Source organism: Gymnogyps californianus, chromosome 3 (assembly GCF_018139145.2).
Source record: "Gymnogyps californianus isolate 813 chromosome 3, ASM1813914v2, whole genome shotgun sequence".
In the NCBI taxonomy this organism is placed as follows: Eukaryota; Metazoa; Chordata; class Aves; order Accipitriformes; family Cathartidae; genus Gymnogyps; species Gymnogyps californianus.
The window spans coordinates 100,760,540-100,779,391 of NC_059473.1; the positions used below are offsets into that span (position 1 = coordinate 100,760,540).

General features: G+C 41.7%; 1 protein-coding gene across 2 annotated transcripts in view; it reads left to right on the forward strand.

The window, feature by feature from the left end:
• BMP5 (bone morphogenetic protein 5) overlaps nt 1-18,852 on the forward strand; it is a 60,472-nt gene that overhangs the window by 13,154 nt on the left and 28,466 nt on the right. For both annotated transcript variants that reach the window (XM_050894457.1, XM_050894458.1), the window contains exon 2: nt 15,688-15,880. In XM_050894457.1, coding sequence (XP_050750414.1) covers nt 15,688-15,880 — 193 coding nt within the window. The remainder of the gene's footprint in view (nt 1-15,687; nt 15,881-18,852) is intronic.

The window sequence follows — 18,852 nt, forward strand, 5'->3', positions numbered from 1 at the left end:
CCTACTGTGAGGGATCACCACCTATTGTTATGTTACCTGGAGCTAATCTGAGCTTTTTCATGGCACAAATATTTTTTGTGAAGACTGCTTTTCCCTTCCTCTGGCAATGCAGGTCTAATGCTGGATGGCCAACCCAGAGATCTTTTAATTCAGTAACAGTCAGTGAGTTTCTGCCCTGAAAGAGGGTTGAAATGTTCATTAACTTTGGTAAGATTTAAGTTTCTTTCAGGAAAAAAAAAGTCCAGGTGTTTTTTCCTTCTTGTTGAGAGGACTTATTCCATATGGGGGGTTATATGTGGGTGAAATAATCTCTCTTTGCGAGAATAAATGATGATCAGATTAGACTACCAGAGCTGCAGAGGAGAGGGTGTGGTTTGAATCAGTATAACAAGCTGTTAAAATCACAGCCAGCTCCCAAACTGGCTGTTAAAACCTGCTGTCTGAAAGTGCCACTCCTCGCCACCACTGCCCAGTCTCCTAGCTGCTCTTCCTCCTCATCTTCCTCCTGTTTGCCCCAGCTTGTAATGTCTGCGAGGGCCCATCCCTGCTGTGCTTCTGGCCCCCTAACTCTGTTTCTCAGGACCACTGCTCAGGCTCTCCTAGGTGGGTTCTTGGCGTTGGCCAATAGCGAGCAATCACAGGGCAAACCTTCAAAACAGGGGCTAACAATTTATATAAGATGAAATTCCATTCTCTTTACATGTTTAATTTTTAAGGTAATGACTCAGTTAGTACAGTGATTAGCCCAGTGTACACTTGTGCACACAAAGTATAAATCTGAGGAACTCTGAATTCATTTGAGCCATGCTGACATACTAGCTAAGCACATGGCCTGTGATCAGCTATTTTTTTCAAATGTATTTAATATCCTATCTATAATATAGCATATCAAAATATTTTTTAATTTATTATATGTCATAAAGCATTTTTCTACTCTCTAAATGAGATGTTCTTGAGGGTTTCCCTCCTCATCGTTGTTACAGCTGGACTGTTTTTTATGGAATGTTTGGTCAGTGTTAATGGGTATGGGTAATATTAAAATACTCAGATGTGAGCATAAGGGAAGCAGAAAATAGTGCCTATCCAGTTGTATCCAGTTTGGCATGCAGACACAACTTCCATGGAAGCTTTTCAGACAAATTCCACAGCGGGAAATGGGTGGAGTTTATTAGATGGCATGTGTGAATGGTAAATGGTGGAGTGACTTGCCAACTCTGGGTGGAAGTGAGCAGAGGGTTAACATGAGCAGGAACTAAGGAGATGTGGGAAGATAGAATGGACTTTAATGTTTAGCTTTTACTCCCCTGCCAGTTGCCCTATGATGATATATGCCCTTTCACCCTCCTCAGAAGTTATGTTCCATCTGTATACTTTTACAGTGTCAAAACAGTTATGACTTACACCTATTTTCTGACCATTGGATCCCAGAGGTATAACTTTTGTTCCTATTCAGTTGCAGCTGAACCCAAGAGGGATCTTTTTTTCTGTCATTTGTTAACCTTGAGGTTGTGTTGATCTGACATCCTGACTTTCACACACAGTCAGAAACCTGGGAATAATTGTTAGTTTTCTTTGTGACGATCTGTGATTAGAGAAAAACAAAATTAAATATGAGAAAAAATGGAAGTCTATTGACAGATGGTATCAAAATGTACTGGCTTTGCAAAGCTCAGGCAAAATAGACATCATTGAAAATGCAGACAAAATTAACAACATCAGGCATGGTGGTGTAAGGATTAGCTAATTTATCTATGCGTTAGCTCAGAACTACATAATACAGTGATTTTTGATCTGTTCTATTCTTTCAAGTTAAGATTTATTTATCACTGATGAAAATGAACACAACCAAAAATCTAGTAGATATGTATTTTTAACATAGGTATTTGTGATTGGAGTGCCTTTGTAATACAGTGTGACTTAAACCAATGAAGAAATCACAAGGTTCTTACTTATTACAGTCATAATAGCAAACTGCATGTGATTTTTTCTTCATTTCCTCCTCCCAGACCCTTGGTTGTGATGCTTCCCTCTTTTGGCACACATTACTACTAACAGCACAAAACAGGTCCAAATATGACCTGTTACTGTTAATCCTAGAAGCTGTAACCAGCTGGACTTTCAACTTTAAAATTTATGGAAGAAGATTCAGCTGAGATTCATTCTACCACTGTTAGCAGAATTAAAAAGCACATATATGCAGCATATCTTTTGTTGTGCTTCGGGCTACAGCTGAACAACTGGAGTGAAAGTTTTCCATTTGGGAGGCTGAAGGATACAGTGCATTACACTGTCGAAACCAGAAGAAAAATTAGATTTTGAGGAATCACTTTTTCAACTATCTTTTATATTAGGATCGTGATAATACCCAGACTTAGACTCTCATAATTCTGCTCACTACCAAAACTCAATCTCTTTATTCTGGTTACTTACTCCTACTCTTGCATTGGCCAGAATCAAACCAGCATAAGGAAAGCAGGGTGTTGCTTTCCCACTTATTCTGTATCAACAACTAAAAGCCTTCCAGCATTTAATTATTATTGCAGCAGCTGCAGCATAGCACTTGTTTTGACTTGTTGGACAAGTGCATTTGACTTGGAAGAAGAGTAAACTGAATGAATAACACATGTTTACCAATGAAATTTTGAACAAAACATTGGCTATTGAATGAAGATCAGCAATTTCATTAAAACATCTATTTTATCCCATATTTTAGTGTGAAGTAACAAGAAGGTGTCATAGGTAATCTCACAGTGTACAGAACACCTGGGAGATTACATGTGAGAAAGCCAAGCACAGTTATGCCTCTTTGGTTGAGGCATTTCTTTAGGTCTGTGCTTATAAAAGTTCCTGGCAGGCAATGTTATACGGTTCCTGGGAACACTTTCCGGCTCAGGGTGAATGCTGACAGCTTTTAATTACTAACTGAGTTCTAATTGTTAAAATAATTAATGAAAAAAAAATTATCCTTTTTCACTCATATTCACTCATATTCTACCATGTTTTTGTAATTTCCATTATTTGCCTAATTGCTGCCTACCACTTACTAAAGTTGAATACATTGCATGTACGTTTTGAGGGGATTAGAAAGTAGAAAACACATCATTTCAACGTCCACCTTAATAATAATTTAGTGTTTCAAAATATTTTGACTTTTTCAAATATGTGTTTTGTTAATTGGTAAGAATCTATCAGATCTTATTGACTACAATAACAAAATTAAGAACTTAAAATTTTAATAATAGAACAGTGCCTTCCTGGTCATTCTCAAAAGATGTAATACTAAATGCTTGGGTAAGATACATGAATATTCTAACTTATTTTTTTATAAAGTATGGGATATTGAAATACATTTCTTCTATGAGGGATAAAGAAAGAAAACCAATACGTGCCTGAAAAAAGTCCAGGCAATGTATTCTTCTTTTTTTTTTTTTTTTTTTAAATTATGGTTTTCCTTTTCATTCTTGCTCTGGATTCTGTTGCAGTTGCTGAAGGTTGTTTTCATTGACTTTATCTTGACCTGAATTATTTTGCAATTCATACAGTTCAATAATTCTGTGCAATTATGGAAGGGATGTTCTACCATTAAAAGTCTGGATTCAATAAACAATAGATGATTTTTCATTTATTGAAACTGCCACTAACTGCACAGTATTTCATCAAACAATTTTCAAACTGTCTCTAATTTAGTTAAGCAAAATAGCCAAATGTTGCTCGTTGATGTCAGTAGCTGACCTGAAAATAAAGAATTTAGTGAAATAACTCTAAATTTACGACAGTGTAACTTGCTTCAGAATATGACCTATCAAGCTTTCTGTTTTGTGTTTTAATAAGAAAGTATATTTTATGTAAAAGCAATTTACATCATTCTTACAAAACCACATCTGTAAATCTATAATTACTTTAAATACAACCAGGCTAATAACAATAAATACAGAGAAACTCAAATATACAGTACTGCGATAAAGCAGTTCTTAAGAAACAGAACTGTTGCAAGGGAAAAAAAGTAAAGTTTCTGCAGATTTACCCTCCCTAATTAAGCACAATTCTCACTGATTACAGAAATAGTTTTGCCTCAGTTGGAAGGGGATCAGAATTTGGATTAAGTTTCTGACAATGAGTTTCATGTTTAACATAGGATATGTGTAGACTGTAATTTTGGGGACATCTATTTTCAACCCCTGCCTACATTTTTGACTTAAGGGATCATAGAATCATAGAATCGTTTAGGTTGGAAAAGACCTTTAAGATCATCAAGTCCAACTGTAAACCTAGCACTGCCAAGTCTACCACTAAACCATGTCCCTAAGTGCCACATCTACACGTCTTTTAAATACCTCCAAGGATGGTGACTCAACCACTTCCCCGGGCAGCCTGTGCCAATGCTTGACAACCCTTTTGGTGAAGAAATTTTCCTAATATCCAATTGAAACCTCCCCTGGCACAACATGCAGCCATTTCCTCTTGTCCTATCACTTGTTACTTGGGAGAAGAGACTGACACCCACCTCCCTACAACCTCCTTCCAGGTAGTTGTAGAGAGCAATAAGGTCTCCCCTCAGCCTCCTTTGCTCCAGGCTAAACAAATCCAGTTCCCTCAGCCACTCCTCATAAGACTTGTGCTCTAGACCCTTCACCAGCTTCGCTGCTCTTCTTTGGACACGCTCCAGCACCTCAATGTCTTTCTTGCAGTGAGGGGCCCAAAACTGAACACAGTATTCGAGGTGCGGCCTCACCAGTGCCGAGTACAGGGGGATGATCCCTTCCCTCGTCCTGCTGGCCACACTATTTCTGATACAAGCCAGGATGCTATTGGCCTTCTTGGCCACCTGGGCACACTGCTGGCTCATATTCAGCCGGCTGTCGACCAACAACCTCAGGTCCTTTTCCGCCGGGCAGCTTTCCAGCCACTCTTCCCCAAGCCTGTAACGTTGCATGGGGTTATTGTGATCCAAGTGCAGGACGCGACATTTAGCCTTCTTGAACCTCATACAATTGGCCTGTCCAAATCCCTCTGTAGAGCCTTCCTTCCCTCAAGCAGATCAACACTCCTGCCCAACTTGGTGTCATCTGCAAACTTACTGAGGGTGCACTCGATCCCCTCGTCCAGATCATTGATAAAGATGTTGAACAGAACTGGCCCCAATACTGAGCCCTGGGGAACACCACTTGTGACCAGCTGCCAACTGGATTTAACTCCATTCACCACTACTCTTTGGGCTTGGCCATCCAGCCAGTTTTTTACCCAGCGAAGTGGCCCATCCAAGCCACGAGCAGCCAGTTTCTCCAGGAGAATGCCGTGGGAAACAGTGTCAAAGGCTTCACTAAAGTCTAGGTAGACAACATCCACAGCCTTTCCCTCATCCACTAAGAGGGTCACTTTGTCATAGAAGGACATCAGGCTAGTCAAGCAGGACCTGCCTTTCATAAACCCATGCTGACTGGGCCTGATCACCCGGTTGTCCTGTACGTGCCATGTGATGGCACTCAGGATGATCTGCTCCATAACCTTCCGTGGCACCGAGGTCAGACTGACAAGCCTGTAGTTCCCTGGATCCTCCTTCTGAACCTTCTTATAGATGGGCATCACATTTGCTAGCTTCCAGTCAGCTGGGACCTCCCCAGTTAGCCAGGACTGTGGGTAAATGATTGAAAGTGGCTTGGTGAGCACTTCTGCCAGCTCCCTCAGTACCCTTGGGTGGATCCCATCTGGTCCGATAGACTTGTGTGTGTCTAAGTGGTGTAGCAGGTTGCTAGCCATTTCCCCTTGGATTATGGGGGCTTCATTCTTCTCCCTGCCCCTGTGTTCCAGCTCAGGGGGCTGGGTACCTGGAGAACAACTGGTCTTACTATTAAAGACTGAGGCAAAGAAGGCATTAAGTACCTCAGCCTTTTCCTCATCCTTTGTCACTATGTTTCCCACGCATCCAATAAAGGATGGAGATTCTCCTTAGCCCTCCTTTTGTTGCTAATGTATTTATAGAAACATTTTTTATTGTCTTTTATGGCAGTAGCCAGATTAAGTTCTAGATGGGCTTTGGCCCTTCTGATTTTCTCCCTGCATAACCTCACAACATCCTTGTAGTCCTCCTGAGTTGCCTGCTCCTTCTTCCAAAGGTCATAAACTCTCCTTTTTTTCCTGAGTTCCAGCCAAAGCTCTCTGTTCAGCCAGGCCAGTCTTCTTCCCTGTGGGCTCATCTTTTGGCACATGGGGATGGCCTGCTCCTGTGCCTTTAAGATTTTCTTCTTGAAGAATGTCCAGCCTTCCTGGATTCCTTTGCCCTTCAGGACTGCCTCCCAAAGGACTCTTGTCAACCAGACTCCTAAACAGGCCAAAGTGTTCCCTCTGGAAGTCCAAGGTAGCAGTTCTGCTGACCCCCCTCCTTATTTCTCCAAGAATTGAAAATTCTATCATTTTGTGATCGCTATGCCCAAGATAGCCTCCAACCATCACATCACCCACAAGTCCTTCTCTGTTCACAAACAACAGGTCCAGCGAGGTGCCTTCCCTAGTTGGCTCACTCACCAGCTGTGTCAGGAAGTTATCTTCCACACACTCCAGGAACCTCCTAGACTGTTTCCTCTTTGCTGTATTGTATTTCCAGCAGACGTCTGGTAAGTTGAAGTCCCCCACGAGAACAAGGGCTAATGATTGTGAGACTTGTTTGGAGCTGCTTATAGAATATTTCATCTGCCTCTTCATCCTGGTTGGGTGGTCTATAACAGACTTCGACCATGATGTCTGCCTTGTTGGCCTTCCCCCTGATTCTCACCTATAAACACTCAACCCTTTCGTCACCATCATTAAGCTCTAGAGAATCAAAACACTGCCTAACATACAGGGCTACCGCACTGCCTCTCCTTTCTTGCCTATCCCTTCTGAAGAGTTTATAGCTATCCATTGCAGCACTCCAGTTGTATGAGTCATCCCACCATGTTTCTGTGATGGCAACTATGTCATAGTTTTCCAGCTGCACAATGGCTTCCAGCTCCTCCTGTTTGTTGCCCATGCTGTGCGCATTGGTGTAGATGCACTTCAGCTGAGCTATTGATCCCACCACCTTTATTTGGAGGGAGAAGCCCTAATTCCTACATGACTGTTCTCAGGCATTTCCGTGGTTTCTAACACATCAATAACCCTTGTGTCTTTGCTGCCACATGGATCTCCATCCCCTACCTCCACTGAGACGGCAGACCAAAGGACCTCGCTAGCATACCGTCCCTCAAACTTTGGTATGCTGCCCCCAGGCTTTTCTCTAGTGAACCTGGTTTTATCCCTTTCCCCCTTCAAATCTAGTTTAAAGCTCTTTCAATGAGCCCTGCTAACTCCTGTGCAAAGATCCTTTTCCCCCTTTGAGACAGGTGTACCCCATCCGTTGCCAATAAGCCTGGTGCTGCGTAAACCGACTCGTGATCAAAAAACCCCAAATTGTGCCAGTGACACCGGTCTCGGAGCCAGGTACTGATCTGCTGGCTCTTCCTGTTTCTTCTCTCAATGTTTCCTGCAACTGGAAGGATAGAGGAGAACACTACTTGTGCTCCTGATTCCTTAACCAGTCGTCCCAAGACCTCTGAAGTCTCTTTTGATTGCCCTCGTACTTCTTGTTGCAACTTCATTGCTGCCTACCTGAAAAATCAATAATGGATAACAATCTGAGGGCTGTACCAGGGTAGGAAGCTTTCTCTTCACATCTTTAACCCAGTCCCCAGGGAGGCAGCAGACTTCCATAAGAAGTGGGTCTGGTCTGCATATTGGGCCTTCTGTTCCCTTCAGAAGGGAGTCTCCTATGACAATGACTTGTCTTTTTTTCTTTATGGAAGCAGTTTTGATGCAGGGCGTAGGCCGACTTAACCTCGGCAACACCTCCATGCTAGATGAACCATCGTCCTCGTTATTGTTCGGTTTCACTTGCAGAGCCTCACGCCTATTATGCAAGGGCACCTGGGAAGGTGGGGTAGTCACAGAGGAGACGCGCCTGCTGCGCCGGGCAGGAACTTGTCGCCATTGCCCCCATCCCTTAAGTCACTGTGTTCAGCCAGGCGGAGAGAGGATAGGGAATCCTCCGTATCATGCATCCTGTCTGCCTGTTGGGCCTGTCTCAGGGAAGGTAGGGCGCAATTCCAGTAGTCTATCTCTCTCTTGCACTCCCTGATACTCCTCAACCCACTCCCCTCCTCCCGGAGCTCTGTCACTAAGCGGAGGAGTTCCTCTACCTGGGCGCACCTCCCACAGGTACTGGCGTAAAAGCAGGGCACACCATGCAGCCTGACACCTGGGTGGCAGCGTGTTCCCACTGGAGCTCTGTCTGGGTAGTTGTGTCAGTCGTGGTGGGTGCAGACCTTAGAGAAGCCGTGGCTTTCCGCTGGATCCTAATATGCCTGCCCTTAGGCTTTGGGTATGGGCTGATCCATTTTGATCGGAGACAAGTTCCCAAAAGATCTCAGTTCACAAGGTAAATTCTGAACATCCCTAAGACACATGGACAGACATGACTGAAGCCTGTGCGATGTATTTTCCCACCTCAGTCTGGGAAGGGAGATGGGGAGGGAAATGGAGGGTTATTAAGTGTAAATCACCCGCTTCCCTTTACTACAGGCTACAGAATATGCATTGGGGCACCAGCCATCCCTCACTCTGCTGATGAAAATGGGTAAAAAGAAATGCAGAAGACTTGGTACTAAAAGGAGAACAAGCAAGTGGGCATATGACTCTGAAGCTTTATAGTTAAAACACTCAGCTGAATGATTATCTAGTAAATGCCTAATGTCAAATGAATAAAATAATCAGATGTGGGAACAAAAACTTATTTCATTCTCATTTTGATGCCCAACCCCTGCATTTCTTCTGTGCAGTGGCCCAGGATGTCCCACTGCTGGGCTACTCAGCGTCCTGGCATTTAGGATATGGTCATCGAAAGCAGCTCATAGGGATTGAAATGTCCTTTGACTGACCAAGGGCTATCTCTTAGTCCTATTCTCTGGAGCTGCAGATGACTAAAGGGGAAATGTAGATAAAAACTCCTCTGTTCTTCTTACTGGCTGGTGCAAGACAGTTGACCCTTAACAAACAGAAGCGTCTCTCCACTGACTGTATCAGGCAGCCGTCTCTGGTGTCCGGAACAATCCTTTAAGGACAGGTGACTATTTTTATCAATTTCAATGTCTAACTTAAAATAGTTTTCCTGAGTCTAGATCAGGAATCTTACCATTCTATAAAACAGATTAAACCTATTAAAGCAGTACTGCTTAGACAACTATTTATACTGTCTGCTTTTTTTTTTTTTTTAAATAATCGCTTGGGAAAGTATTTTTCATCACACTTGGACTCTAAAAATCCACTTGATTTAAAACCTTTTTAGAAGACTGTAGTCCTCATTCAAAGGCCAATGGGCAGAATGAAAAGGCTGCCATTTACCTCAAGAAACTTTGAATTAGGTTTTGCATTTTTAGGACTTTCAGAGTAAAAAGATGAAAGATATACTTGCTGAGAGAAGCTTAATCTGTTTCTAAAGTTAATGTTCATTTTCTACAGTGTAAAAGCCTAAACAAAGTTACAAAGCTTTAAAATATATTTTTTGAAATCTATTATCTGGTCTCCTCAACTGAGAATGGTGTTCTGATGAATGTGCTGCTTAACTTCTCTCTGATGCAATTCATTAAAATATTTACACCTAGCATAGCTGGTTGGTTTTTTTTTTAAATCCTTCATTCTGCTCTAGGATCACATCTTTTCTCCTATTCACATGCCCTACAAAACATTTGTTGCCTTATTTTGTAAAAAGTGAGTCACTTTAATCGTGGAAGAGAGAATGTGTTTCTAGAATTTGAGTGTTGGAGAGAAGAGCAAGAATGAAGTAAACAGCTATTTGATGTCTGTCTTTTCACAGTAGCACAATAGCTAATTCCTAGGGCCTCTGACCTTTTAGTGTCCTGTAACAGAGTACTTGCATTAATCTGTTGCTTATCTGCCACCTACCACATTTGATATTTCCAGCCTCTGCTTTCAATTATCAGTCATTAGAGGCAGCACTGAGTAATTTCAGGAGAAAATGCCTGGAACCTTTGACCTGTTTTTGTCAGATAACCACAAGTGTTCACTGTAGATAAACTATCATTTCATTATATTCAAGATGTAAACGAGTGTCGTTTGTAGTGTATCAGCTTACTGTAACCTTTATCACCTTGAAGTGATTAAAACTGACTGGTTTACTTAGTGCTTATCCAAAGAATTCAGAGTGAAACAGTGAAATTCAGTGAGATTAGTGTAAATGGCCCCTTATAGATGCACGCTGTCTGCAAGACCCTCCATTTTGCCTTGGCATGTATATTTAGTAGTTAAACAGTGACATTACGTTGATTAGTGAGGCTTCACTATTTGTGAATCCAGTTGGGATCCTGGGATCTTGCATTGTAAAATCAGCTTGTTACAACATACCTTTGGTTTGTTCCCTGGTTTGCCAAAGCTTTCACTTTCCCTACATGTCACCACATACCAACCTCTTCAGGAAAAGCAAAGCACATGTCAGTGGGGAGCTAATCACTAATGAAAGAGCACGTCTAATAGTCCCTCATGCACTATGACCTAAACACATTGCTAGCACTTTTTACATTTTTTAAGCTCAGTCAACAGTTAATCAGACATTTATAGCTGAATTGGTAAAATACCCATTACTTATACTGTCCATCCATATATGTGCTTTGTATTTTTTTTCCAGAAGACAAATACTTCTGTTAAAGAAAATTAGTGCATGATATTTTCTCTTGGTGTGAAAGATGTCCCCTTTTCCAAAATATCTTTTTGGTGTAAATTTGTCTTCATTCTTCTCAGAGTTGGACTTAGTGTTAATACAGTATGAATATTTCATCAGTTTGCCACATGGGTGGAAAATATCATTCTTTCCCATCTTACACACAGGTGTTTGTGATATTCCCCTGAGCCATGATTTGTCTGATGTAACCATAGTGCTGAATATATTAGTTTCAGGTGGTATAAAAATAACATTTTAAAAAGTTGATGCTAAGAATCCTGATCAATGAGAGCAAATGAAGAATTTTGTTGTAATCAGCATTGACCCTAATATTCTAGTTATTTTTACTTAGAAAAATTATATTCCTCCAATGGTTAAAAAAGGACTTCCTGATTTTCTGGTCAACCAGTTTTTAGATGCTGTGATCGGTCCCACAGAGATGCATTTTGGCAGATGAACTGAGCAGAGCTGGAATGACATGAGAACGCTCTGGAAGAACTGAATACTTAAAAATCTTAACCTGTATTTTTCGGGCTGCCAGTGTTGAAAAGCTCTCGCCATGTGAAATAAAAATATTTGAGACATAGTGCCCCCCTGCACTTCATGCCATTTCAGCAGGACAAAGGACCTGAGAGATACCCTGCCGAGCATTCATGGTCTTCCCTGACAAGGCATTTATTAGATGAAGAAGGGATCAAGACTTGTGTATTATTTTCAGTATTAAAATACTCAATATCATTAAATAACATTTTGCTTTTACAACTTGGCTATCATTCTAGCCATTAGTCATTGTTGCAACATCACCATCACTGCTTTTTTTACAGTCTACTATATAATGCAAGATCTTAAGTTGTCTAAATTTATAAAAATTGTTTTTATGTTTTGTACATTGGCCGACAGAAATTTGCAGTTTGAGATTCTGGCTTCGTTGTGGAGAGTGGGACCTCCCTGGACTTGGTTTTTTTCGCAGTGTTCAGTGACTGTTTCCTACAACCCTTCATTTGTGCAAGCTGTTCCTGCTCCCAAGTCCTGGCCTGCCTGCAAATGCTGTCTTGACCCAAGGAAATTTTGAACTTGTGTCCCTTTCAGATGGCAGTGCTGTCTGTTCCTTGGGTACACATGGAAACACAGATAAGTACTAGCTGTGTGAGCTGTGATAATTAATTTTGTGCCCATCAGGAAGTGGCTATCAGTATTCTTTCAGCAGTTGTGAGTGGTCCTGAGAGAACCCCACCGATGCTATCACAGGGTATTGTAGAGATTTCTGTCCAAACTATAACATATAGGGAGAGAACTGCTGTTTCCAAACTAATGTTACTAATTAGAAAGTACTTGTAAGAAACGAGACAAAAGGAAACCTCAAACCCAAATAAAAATGAAACAGGCCAGGAGTACTGGCATTTAAACCTTTTATTCTGTGTCTAATTCTCCAATGCTTATTCACAGTGGGTAGTGCTTAGTTACCGGTGCATGCTGGTAAATGCTTGTTGAATACTAACCAGAGATATCAGAAAGGGTTGCTACATTAAGTCTGCCTTTAAAATATTTTTCATTTGAAGGTTATTGACATACCTGTTCCACATCAGCTTCGAAATGCTCAGTTATAACCTTAGAAACTTGCAGCAGACTCTTTGCACTACAAAAAGTCCTCCCCGGTTCAGTGCATTTGCATATGCTAATCTCTGCCAAGTTCTCGCCAAAATGAAAGGCTTTACATGGACATTAAAAAAAAAAAGCAAACAACCCCCAAACCTCAAGTCAGATCTCGGTATATATCTCACAGCTTAGAACCGGGCAGTGGAGCTGCTAAATAGACTGTATCCTGTTTCTCTTCAGTAGCAGCCCATTCATCTTCAGGTACAGAGCAGCCAGTTTACATGCTTCTGCCTCTTTTCTGCTTTACTTTTTCTACATAGTGTATGATGGCAAACCCATGTAAGCTAAATACGCACTTGAGTCAAGTAAACCTCACACTTAGCAGACAATTTTCTTTTTGTCAGCCGGGAGAAAGTTCATTTTCACTGAAGATAAAGGGTTCTTATAGCCTATATATTTTATTTTTGGTGGTTCTTAAGGCAACATAGATTTGTACATTTAAAAAAAATGTATGCTAATAAAAACAAGGCTAGTTCACATTTTTGAAAGGGTGAAAGGGAAGTACACTGTAAGGGACTAGCTACATGGCCACAGGTGACTTAACTAGTAACTACTGCTCTGAAAATAATGTAAATACTTTTCCTTCAATGGCTCCCACTTTAATATGTCCGTAACTGTACCCTTATATGGCAAGCCCAAAACATTTTTTTTCTTTTAGTGCGTTTCTATTTTGTAAGACCACATATACATTATAATAATACACATATGCAGTTTTATATATAAATATATATTTATACACACATACAAACACATACACATTGTATATGTAGACAAAATTGCTTGGGTGTAAACATATACATGAGCATATAAGTACAAATATACATGTATATCGTAATAACATACACATTTTATTATTTATACATGTAACATTTAGTAATCTAAACATGTGCTTTTTCAGAACTGACATTGTTCCTCCCTCAGATCCGAGGACTGTTAATACTAAAACACAATAAAAGAGCAGGGGTTATAGGAGGGAACATTTAGTGGAGCTGGGTGTACTCATAAATGTTTAGCTGATCATCCAAACCGAACCCCCGCTCTGAGTGTTTTAGGCTTTGTCCACCATCAGTAAAACAAAGCACCTGTCTCACGAGGCAGGTAGAACTCCTCCAGAAGTGAGAAGTTCTCTCTTCTCACAGAGCACAGCTTCTTCACAGGTCAATGATACATTGTACTCTGTGGCACTGGAAACCATGGATCATTTTCCTTTCCACATCCATAAAATCTGAAGTATTAATCCCATAAGATGGTCATCAGCCAGTACTGTGGCCTGTAGGTTCCCTTGCCACATCAAAACACGTATTCCATTGCAAAAGTCGCTCCTAACTCAGGGTCAGAACTGCAGCAGACAGTGGAATTAGCCCCAAATCAGTTGTAAACTCAAATAAACTAAAATCCTCTGTTTACTCCCCCTTAAAATTCTGTGCAATCCTGCATTAAGCAATGATGAGGTTAACTTTTTTATTTTAAATTATGGCAGTGTCAGAAGCAGTGGGAGCTGCATCTGCTCACCCACAGCAGGTTTGAGGGGACTTCTCAAGCCAGGATTGTGCTCCTTTTGCTGCCAGGGTGCCAGAACCACTCAGCCCTGATTCACAGCTCCTTCTTCTGACCACTGGCAAGATGACGCTTATGCCATTAGAGTACAATGCGTTCATTCATATGATGTAACTGCTTCTTAAATATATAGTTGTTGCAGTGCACTTTAGTACCACTTCAGAATTTATTACATTAAGTGGAAATGAGCAGCATTTCTCTCATCTGCCTGGTTATTAGTGGCAATTAGTGTTTTCCAAAGTCATCTATGGCTCTGACATTACTACTGCTATGCTTATGACTACATTGAAGTCCTAAATCCTTTCGCAGCTTTCAGTTTGTCCATGTTTCTAGTTACTTTACAACATGGCCCCTTTCAGCTTTTTTTAATATTCTTTTGTGGTGGGTTGACCCTGGCTGGATGCCAGGTGCCCACCAAAGCCGCTCTATCACTCCCCTCCTCAGCTGGCCAGGGGAGAGAAAATATAACGAAAGGCTCATGAGTGAGATAAAGACAGGGAGAGATCTCCCACCAATTACTGTCATGGGCAAAACAGACTCGACTTGGGAAAAAAAAATTAGTTTAATTTATTACTAGTCAAATCAGAGTAGGATAACGAGAAATAAAATCAAATCTTAAAAACACCTTCCCCCAAACCCTCCCTTCTTCTTGGGCTTAACTTTACTCCCGAGTTATCTACCTCCTCCCTGTCCAGCAGCGCAGGGGAATGGGGAATGGGGGTTTGGGTCAGTTCATCACACGTTGTCTCTGCTGCTCCTTCCTCCTCAGGGGGAGGACTCCTCACACTCTTCACCCGCTCCAGCGTGGGGTCCCTCCCACGGGAGACAGTCCTCCACAAACTGCTCCAGTGTGGGTCCCTTCCACGGGGTGCAGTCCTTCAGGAACAGACTGCTCCAGCGTGGGTCCCCCATGGGGTCACAAGTCCTGCCAGCAAACCTGCTCCAGCATGGGCTCCTCTCTCCACGGGTCTGCAGGTCCTGCCAGGAGCCTGCTCCAGCACAGGCTTCCCACGGGGTCACAGCCTCCTTCGGGCATCCACCTGCTCCGTTGTGGGGTCCTCCACGGGCTGCAGGTGGATATCTGCTACACCGTTCACCTCCATGGGCTGCAGGGGGACAGCCTGCCTCACCATGGTCTTCCCCACGGGCTGCAGGGAATCTCTGCTGCGGCGCCTGGAGCACCTCCTCCCCCTCCTTCTTCCCTGACCTTGGTGTCTGCAGAGTTGTTTCTCTCACAAATTCTCACTCCTCTCTCCAGCTGCAATTGCTGTTGTGCAGGGTTTTTTTTTTCCCCCTTCTTAAATATGTTATCCCAGAGGCGCTACCACCATTACTGATGGGCTCGGCCTTGGCCAGCAGTGGGTCTGTCTTGGAGCCGGCTGGCATGGGCTCTATTGGACACAGGGGAAGCTTCTAGCAGCTTCTCACAGAAGCCACCCCTGTAGCCCCTCTGCTACCAAAACCTTGCCACGCAAACCTAATACTTCTTTCCACTCCAGCTTCTGGAATTTGTATAAAAGCTACCGAGTTTTTTTTCCTTTTGAACTGAAGACACTGGGCTGGTGGAATTTCCTTTAACTGGAAGTATGTCTGGGCTTGTGGTTTTATTATTTGCACAGTTTCATATTGTCCTGTTTGTTTACTCCCAAGCACAGGGAACGCTCCATTAATCATGGGAAATGAGCATTCGTTTCACCTCTTTAATTTACATTCAACTCTTTTTCTCACAGTTGAAAGGGACAAGGACTTCTCCCACCAGCGAAGGCACTACAAAGAGTTTCGCTTTGACCTTACTCAGATCCCGCACGGAGAGGCAGTGACAGCAGCTGAATTCCGGATATACAAAGATCGAAGCAACAGCCGCTTTGAGAATGAAACCATTCAGATTAGCATATATCAGATCATCAAGGAGTATCCAAACAGGTACCCTGTTGGCATGAACGTATCACATGTTGAATAACGTCTCATGTTTCTATCTTAAGTAGGGAGACAATAACTGATCATAAGTGTACCCTCGGCAAGGCATCATTGCTACTACTGTGGCTTGTGCAGCATTAATTCCTAGGCAACAACAACAAATACTGAGCAAGAATAAAACTTATCTTCAGTGTAATTTATTCCAGGTTTATGGAGAGTTACATGTCCAATCTCACCAAATAATCTGCCCATGCACAGAGGGGGTGAGGGTTCGTGTTCTCAGTGAGCAAATGGTGGAGTCGTATGCATAGTCTAAGCATCTGGATTTGGGAAATGCACCATTTACTGACACTGAGGTACTACAAGCCAAGATTTGCTTAGTTCTTTAAAGGCAGATAGATTGTTCAACTTTGTTTACTTTTGAAGGAGCATGGCTTTTTTGCATGTGTTTTAATATTCTGCAGAATGTAATTAAAAGGTAAAGTCATGCACTAACTTTAAGATGACATATGCACACTTAACACACGCTGCTCACCGTAACTGAAAATTAAAACAAATCATAGAATCATAGAGTCATTTAGGTTGGACAAGACCTTTAAGATCGAGTCCAACCGTAAACCTAATACTGCCAAGTCCACCACTAAACCATGTCCCTAAGTGCCACATATGACGTTACATATGAGCAAATCTCTGAATCTGAGATTGCAGAGCTCTGTGTGTGACATATTTCCAAGACTCTATAAGACCTGAGTAAATGACCAGATTTCACCAGGTAAAGTAGCTAAATACCTGAAAATTCCCATTGAAAACTAGTAGCAATTCCAAGACGCTTCTGAAAAAAGCTACATACACCCAAAATTTGGGTTTTAAAATTAAATTAGTTTATGTCTTTTCTCAGAAATGTGGAAAAAAAAAAGTTTTGTTTTGAGATAAACAAAAACTCTCCCTCATCTTGGAACAGATAAAATATTTCTATCCTGAGCATGTTTAGCAAAAGCAAAGAAAATGGCAGCCTAAACTTGCAGAGTATTCTGGAGGAAAAAAATGCCCCATCACCCGTTAGCCAGAGTTCAAATCTCTTTTCTGCCTACAGAAGCTTGAGCTTGTACCTTCCAGGTGAGATCTCTGAACACCAAGTTATAAAATATTTATGGCTATAAACAGGGAGTAATTTTATATCAATGGAGCAGAATCAACAGGCGGGAAAGCACTCATCCTTCCAGAATACCTTCTGCTTTCTTAGTAAATTTGGGAATGAACAAAACAGTGTGGGATATTTTTTTACCTCTGTCTTCAGCTTGCAAAAATTCTTTTGACGTAGGTTCTAAAAGAAACTTGTTGGAGGAAGGAATGAAACAGGAAAGAACAAAGCATATCTTTTTAAAGAGCACAGGTCAAGGCTAGGGTGAAGAAAGCTCTTCACCTGAAAACTCAACAATTTTTTTTTAAGAACTAATGGGAAAAGTCAGTTTTTCTAATCCCTTTGATGTTGTTTTTTTTTTTTTAATGTTTTCCCAGTAGGTGGTTTCTATTCTATTTTAGAGAAAGCAAAACTGCTTACTACTCTGAAGCAAGATCACAATTTAATATTATCTGACTTGTTAAAATGACAGCTGTCTCTGTGAAGCCATTAAAGAATGCTCTTGATTTCTTTCAATACATAAACATAAATTTATGAACATTTTATATTTCCATTTACAAACATAAAAGCCCCATGTCCTCTAATAGAAGCATGGTGCTGGAAAGGGGGGCATGGAATGATATGCCACCCATTTGATTTCACCAGTATAACTACAGAAACTTCAGATGTAGACTGTGTTTCCCTCCTATTGTTGATTTTGCCAGTCTCTACTCATATATGGAGTATATAGAGGCAAATGCTTCAGTGGGACAGGATGGAAGAAGACCACAAGCTCTCCACTGTTCAAGTTAGAAATAAGGAACTTTTCCCACAAGCTTCTTGATACCTCCAGACAGAAGAGCTGCCAGGAATAATTTATCTTTTTTTTTTTTTTTTCAATAAAGCCACAGCTTTTGCTTTGAGTCCCAGACTTCATTAGTGTTATTCTTGACTTTGTCACCTCAGGTTTGTCCTACATACGTACATGAGATTTTAGGTGCAAAATTTTCAGTAGCTGCAACTGCAGAATGTGAGGGTGAGAGAACTGTGAGGGTGGTGAGACACTGCAACAGGTTGCCCAGAGAAGTTGTGGATGTCCCCGCCCTGGAAGTGTTCAAGGCCAGGTAGGATGGGGCTTTGAGCAACCTGGTCTAGTGGAAGGTGTCCCTGCCTGTGCAGGGGGCTTGGAACTAGATGATCTTTAAGGTCCCTTCCAACCCAAACCATTCTATGATTCTAGGATTCTATAATGTCCCACACTCCTTACTAGTGCTGTACCACAGCAAAACTGCAGGGTTTGACCCTGCTCCTCCACCCTTCTTTGCTTTGAACAGGAAACATGGGTGTCTGACAGGGCTCTGCAATCCCAAACGCAGTCCTGCTATGCTTTCAGGCAAGGAGTGGTCAGGGTTTAGGGTTTTTGAGTTGCAGACTAAGGATTATGTTGTAGTCTCGGACATTTTTCTGTCTCTGTGGCAGCATGACCACTGAAGTGTGTGTGTATTGAATTCACTTGGAGTTTGCTGAAATTACAGTCTTTGGGATTGAAGTTTTCTATTTGTTCTAAGGAACCGTATAAAGCACGGCAAGGCAAACTTTCCTACGCAGCCCTGCCAATGTACTCCTACCCGGATCTTTTGTCATGACGAAAGTAATGTAGTCCAACAGGCCAAATCCTTGTTCATGATCTGGTGGCAGCTAGCCATTAATTTAACTAAACCCCAAGGATTCTTCCTGCATTAGGGAATCCTCAAATGGCATTAAGATACTAAAGCAGCTTTCTGGAATGAGGCAAGAGGTGAAGCAGCATTATGGGCATGGCCTATTACATAGTAATCATGATTTGATCTGGTCGAAA